Source organism: Dipodomys spectabilis, unplaced genomic scaffold, assembly GCF_019054845.1.
Source record: "Dipodomys spectabilis isolate Male_0828 unplaced genomic scaffold, ASM1905484v1 ptg000179l, whole genome shotgun sequence".
NCBI classification, from domain to species: domain Eukaryota; kingdom Metazoa; phylum Chordata; class Mammalia; order Rodentia; family Heteromyidae; genus Dipodomys; species Dipodomys spectabilis.
The window spans coordinates 11,405,379-11,411,291 of NW_024870856.1; the positions used below are offsets into that span (position 1 = coordinate 11,405,379).

At 61.2% G+C, this 5,913-nt stretch overlaps 1 protein-coding gene across 1 annotated transcript; it reads left to right on the forward strand.

The window, feature by feature from the left end:
* The first annotated feature begins 228 nt into the window (after window positions 1–228).
* Window positions 229–4,958, forward strand: Irx2 (iroquois homeobox 2). The gene is made up of 5 exons (XM_042695206.1): window positions 229–518; window positions 1,617–2,019; window positions 2,204–2,899; window positions 3,487–3,562; window positions 4,301–4,958. The coding sequence occupies exons 1-4, from the start codon at window positions 267–269 to the stop codon at window positions 3,537–3,539; spliced, it is 1,404 nt and encodes a 467-aa protein (XP_042551140.1). The 5' UTR covers window positions 229–266; the 3' UTR covers window positions 3,540–3,562; window positions 4,301–4,958.
* Window positions 4,959–5,913: the final 955 nt, after the last annotated feature.

Sequence of the window (5,913 nt, forward strand, 5' to 3'; positions counted from 1 at the left end):
CTCCAGACTCCCCCAAAGCCCGACCGACCGCCGGCCCGGCGCGCGGCTGCGCCCAACGGCTCCGCGCCGCCGCCGCCGCCGCCCGGCCTCTCCCCCGGCCCCGGCCCGCGGGCCCCTTCGGCTAGCGCCCAGGCCAGCCCGTCGCCGGCCCGCGGCCCCGGGGTCCGCCGCCGCGCCGCGCCGCGCCCGGGCCGGGCGTGGATGGAGGGTGCCGCGCGCCCTGCCCGCTGCTCGGCGTGACGCGGGCCGCGCGCCCCGCGCCCACCATGTCCTACCCGCAGGGCTACCTGTACCAGGCGCCCGGCTCGCTGGCGCTCTACTCGTGCCCCGCGTACGGCGCCTCTGCGCTGGCGGCGCCCCGCAGCGAGGAGCTGGCGCGCTCGGCGTCGGGCTCGGCGTTCAGCCCCTACCCGGGCTCGGCGGCCTTCACGGCGCAGGCGGCCACCGGCTTTGGCAGCCCGCTGCAGTACTCGGCCGACGCCGCCGCCGCCGCCGCCGCCGGCTTCCCATCTTACATGGTAAACGCGCGGGCCCGGGGGCGGCGATCGGGGCGCGGGGGTCGCAGGCCCGGGGGCGGCGATCGGGGCGCGGGCCCGCGGGCGGCGATCGGGGCGCGGGGGGCGCGGGCCCGCGGGCGGCGATCGGGGCGCGGGGGGCGCGGGCTCGGAGGCGGCGATCGGGGCGCGGGGGGCGCGGGCTCGGAGGCGGCGATCGGGGCGCGGGGGGGGGGGGGCGCGGGTCCGAGGACCGGGATCGGAGAGCGGCGGGGAGGGGGAACGCGGGCCCGGGGGGCGCGCGGGGCCGAGGGTCCGGGAGCCGGGCACCGGGAACGGGCAGGACAAGCGGCCCGCGCGCGCTTTCCTCCCCGCTCCCAGGGTGATCCCGAGGTGGGCGGACGCCGGGGCCGTGTGAAGTCGCGAGCCATGCGGGACTCCCACGTGCTGGCTGCCGCCGGCTCCGGAGCGGTGCGTGGCGCGAGAGTCGGCGGTGCCTGGGCCTCCCGGCGGCTTGCTGGGCCCGGGACGGCGGGTCTCTGAGCGGGGAGAGGGCGCGTGCCCAGGGCGGCTGCCCAGCCCGGGTCCTGGCCTGGCTCGCAGACTGGGTTTTCGGAAAGCGTGGTGGGCTCGGGGTCCGCCCGAGCCGCGGGAGGCGGACCGGCCCTGTGCTCCCGGGCTCCGCGGCGGGGCCGGGCCCTCTGCGGGATTTCGGGGCCGGGACGTAGCCGCCCGGCCGGGGCTGCCGCCGCCTGGAATTTAAACCCTAACGGGCGAATCTGAATGGTAATTGCCGCGCGCTTGGAGACGCAGAGCCGGCGGTGGGCCTCAAGTGGCGGATCTGCCTTGGCGGGCGCGGCGGCGGCGCGGGCGGGGTGCGGGCCCCGGCCGGCGCTCGCCCCGCAAAACAGCTGGGGGACAGGGGTCGTTCGGGAGAAGCGGGGCGGCTTTCGAATTCGGAGGGAGCTGCGGGACGCCCGCGCCCCGCCCTGGCCGGCCTGGTCTCCCGTGGCGGGAGGCCCGCGTGAGGAACGGCCGGCCGGGGCAGGCGGCGGGGAGGCTCGGGGAGGGGCGCCCGGCCCCCGGGCGGGCTTCTCACAGATTCGTGCTGTCCCCATCCAGAGTGCGCCCTACGACACGCACACGACCGGCGTGACCGGCGCCCTCGGCTACCACCCATACGGCAGCGCGGCCTACCCGTACCAGCTCAACGACCCGGCCTACCGCAAGAACGCCACGCGCGACGCCACGGCCACGCTGAAGGCCTGGCTGCAGGAGCACCGCAAGAACCCCTACCCCACCAAGGGCGAGAAGATCATGCTGGCCATCATCACCAAGATGACCCTCACGCAGGTCTCCACCTGGTTCGCCAACGCGCGCCGGCGCCTCAAGAAGGAGAACAAGATGACTTGGGCCCCGAGGAACAAAAGCGAGGACGAGGACGAGGACGAGGGAGACGCCGCCCGGGGCAAGGGCAGCCCGGGCAAAGCGCAGGAGGGCGCGGAGACCTCGGCCGAGGACGAAGGTGAGCCGCGGCGGGGCGGCCGGGTCTGGCCCTTTCTCCCCAGGCGGGCACGGGGCGGGCGGGATGGAGGCCCGAGCTCGCCGCCCGGCCCGGGTCCGCGCGGACCCCGATCCCAGGGCCAGGGGTGGAGACGGGAGGCGGAGGCTGCGGGCGCGCGGCCACAGCTCCCCGCTCGCGCCCGCAGGCATCAGCCTCCACGTGGACTCGCTCACGGACCACTCGTGCTCTGCCGCCGAGTCGGACGGGGAGAAGCTGTCGTGCCGCGCCGGGGACCCGTTGTGCGAGTCCGGCTCCGAGTGCAAGGACAAGTTCGACGACCTGGAGGACGACGAGGACGATGACGAGGACTGCGAGCGGGACCTGGCGCCGCCCAAGCCCGCCACCGCCTCCCCGCTCACCGGCCTGGAGGCGCCGCTGCTGAGTCCCCGGCCCGAGGCCGCGCCCCGGGGCAAGGCGCCCCCGGGCAGCCGGACGTCGCCGGGCGCGCCGCCGCCCGCCAGCAAGCCCAAGCTGTGGTCGCTGGCGGAGATCGCCACGTCGGACCTCAAGCATCCCAGCGCCGGCCCCGGCTGCGGGCTGCCGGCCGCCGCCGCGCCGGCCCCGGCGGGGGCGGCCCCGGGGGGCTCGGCCTACCCCGCCTCGCCGCTGCTCGGGCGCCCCCTCTACTACACGCCGCCCTTCTACGGCAACTACACGAACTACGGGAACTTGAACGCCGCGCTGCAGGGCCCGGGGCTGCTGCGCTACAACGCGGCGGCCGCGGCGGCCGGCGACGCGGGCCACGCCGCGCCCAAGGCGGCCGGCGACGCGGGCAAGGCCGGGGCGCACGCGCTGGAGCCGCACTACCGGCCCCCGGGCGGCGGCTACGAGCCCAAGAAAGGTAGGCAGTGCGGGCCCCGCGGGGTACTCACCACGTCGCCAGAGCCCCCCTGAAAGCCTGGGCGGGGGGGGGGGGCGGGTACCGAGAAGCCGGGCAGCCGGGGGTGAGCAGACCGCAGTCGGGGAGGGGACTGCAGAGGGCAGACCGCCGGCCGCGAGGCGGCCCGCCCCTAGGCCTACCCTGTTATTATTTACTCGTTAGTTAATTTAGTGTTAAGAACGTCATCGTGACTCTGTGGTGTTGGCACATCGCCACCAAAGACAAACCAGAGCCTGTGTCCCTCCGGGTGGCGGTGCGCGAGCCCAGGCCCGGGTCCCCTCCTGTGCCCCGGCAGCGGGAAAGCACTCCCTCCGCTACGCTTCAGCGGAGAAAATGAAAGCTTTCCCCCTCCCCCCGTTCGTTATTGGCCTCCAAGGCTCCTAATTCGGGGGACAGTCAGGTGACTGGAAGCCCAAAGTGAGAGAGCCTGGGATCATAACCCAGAGTGCCTCTCCCGTCCGTGGCAGCGGTGACCCTGTGTGTCCCGCGCCTGGGAGCTGGGCGGCCGGGTCGCGGCCCGATCTCACTCACTGCCCCTTCCCCGACAGAGACCAGCGAGGGCTGTGCGGTGGTTGGCGCGGGCGTCCAGCCCTACCTATAGAATGACCCAGCTCAGCAGTGCAAGTAAGTGGGCATCTGTGCTCCGCGGTGCGCCGCCCTGGTGTGCCGCGCAGCTGGTTGGCTTGTGCCTCAGGCCTCTGGGGAAGATCTGTTATGTGCTATAGACTGTATGTGTGTGTGTGATACATTTGTGACATATACATGTATGTGTATATATGTCACTAGCGCTCTTTGGGAAAATAGATGATTAAAATGTGGCATTCATTTGTTACTTGGAATGGTTTTTTCGCTGCTAAACACACACGAGAAACTTGGCTTGATGAGTGAGCTATAGAAAACTTGGATGTGGAAATCCTTTTTGTGTATTGCTTTCAGAGTCTCCTGGGCCTGTCCTCTTCTTCCCCCCCCCCCCCCCCCACTGTCCAAATGGGCTTGCAGAAGCCTGGACAGCAGTACATTAAAAACTCTGTCCCCAGACCTCATAGAATTCACAAGCTTTATAGACCATGATAATGACAATTTGCCTTGTGAAGGTTAAAATGTGTTTGTGACTTTAAGCATCACTATTCCACAATAGTGTGAAATATGTGAAATTTATGTAATCAACTAATTTCAATTAAAAAATTTTTAAAAAATAACTTGTTCCACTATTAACCCCAGATCAGAGATGGTAAAGAGGTAGAACCATTTGAGATCCATTCGGGTTTTCTTTTGGTTTTGGCTTTTTTTTTTTTTAACCTGGTGGGCATTGGTGTAGAAATGAAGGATTTACAATGATTTGGTCTTTTCCTTGGTCCACAGGTAGGTGTCACAATTGCTTTGGAAAATCAAAGTCAGGAGGCCATTCTGTCTTCCTAAGCTCATAAATGCAAAGATATATATATATATATATATAAATATATTATATCGATCTATCTATATCTATATATATATAAGGCAGATCTCTAAATCCGGACCACATCTGTGCCACTGTAAAAGAGAAGGACCGGTTCGGCACTGTCAACCCTCAGACTCTGACGGACTGGACACAGTGCTGGTGACAGCCGTGAACCTGTTGGCGTAGTGTAGCTTCCCTGATGTTTGTGTGACTTTTGGAAACAATCTGTTTTCTCTCAGGATATCTTGATCACTTCACAGCCACGGTCTATAGTCTATAGGTGTGATAGGATTTACTGTAAAAAAATTATTTGTAAAAGATGTACACAGTAGAAATAAAACGTGATTGAAGAACTTGAGTACTTCAGGCGTGGAAACAAATTTGATATTTATTTTTATAATGATATAGAGCTTCTAGTAATTTATGCAAGTTCTATTGCAATGCGATCTAAACTTTTTGTAAATAAATTCTGCCTGGTTTTTATTTGACCATTGCTGGTTATACAATCTTTGTTGGTTGTTTAACATGAATTCTTTACTAATTTATATCTTAAATTGTAAATAAAAACAGACTAGATTACAATCCTCAGGTGTTCCGGGCTCTTTATTCCTGAATGATGTGGGTCCGGAGCCCTGGGGACGGTAGCCTCCCGGTAATGAGTTCACCTGTTTAATGAAAAGCTGACCCTGTGAAGTCCTCTCTCCTTTATGCTCTCAGAGAAAAGCAGATGGGGGAGAAATACACAGTGGGAAGATTGAATTGGTTCTAGATTATTTATATATAAACGTATTACAAGAACATAGCAAAGAATTATGTGCTCTGAATATGCAAATTCCATGCTAGTGTAAATTTCTAAAACGTGGAAAAAATAAAATGATATGACACCCCTATGTATTTTATATTTATTTTGTGATGCTGGCTCATTGACTGTCCTCAGCAAACTAGATGGAAAAGCACAATAGTATTGATAACAGGGAGTTAAACTCCTCACAAGAAGTTACTGATGGAAATAATTGTCTTCAGAGGCCCAAATTATCTAAATTGGTGTAGATCAGTCTCTTTTACACAGCCCCTGTAAGTACATGGGGTGGGGGAGATTCTTCTCCGTTGCAATTACCTTCGCTTAGCCCTCGGGGAAAGAAAAGTTTAAGCAGCCCTGGCCGATTGTCTCTTTATTATCTCCTCCCTTCCTAATTATAGGACAAGTCTAAAATCTGCAGCCAAGTAACCCAGCCCCTGTCACTTCAGCCTTCCGAGGAATTATGTGGGCATCCATATAATATAATTTCAGGAAAGAAATGAACAATCATTTATTTCCTCTCCAAAGATAAATTGAGTGAATATAACTTAGGGTTATAAAACAAGAATAATGGCTTCTTAGAGTGCCCTTTAATCAATCATACACTTATTTTTCAAGAGGTTCTCCTCTTTTACTGCGTGATTAATAACTCGGTGCCAGGAAAGCATTACTGAGTCCCGGCAGGGGGCTGGTCTCCAGCGCGAGCTGCCTTGGAATGGTCAGTTGGGGTTCATTATG

Coding starts and splice junctions, on each gene's coding strand:
- Irx2 (XM_042695206.1), top strand. CDS start 267: ATGTCCTACCCGCAGGGCTACCTGTACCAGGCGCCCGGCTCGCTGGCG. Junction 2,020..2,203: donor GACCTCGGCCGAGGACGAAG/GTGAGCCGCGGC, acceptor TCGCGCCCGCAG/GCATCAGCCTCCACGTGGAC. Junction 2,900..3,486: donor CGGCTACGAGCCCAAGAAAG/GTAGGCAGTGCG, acceptor CTTCCCCGACAG/AGACCAGCGAGGGCTGTGCG.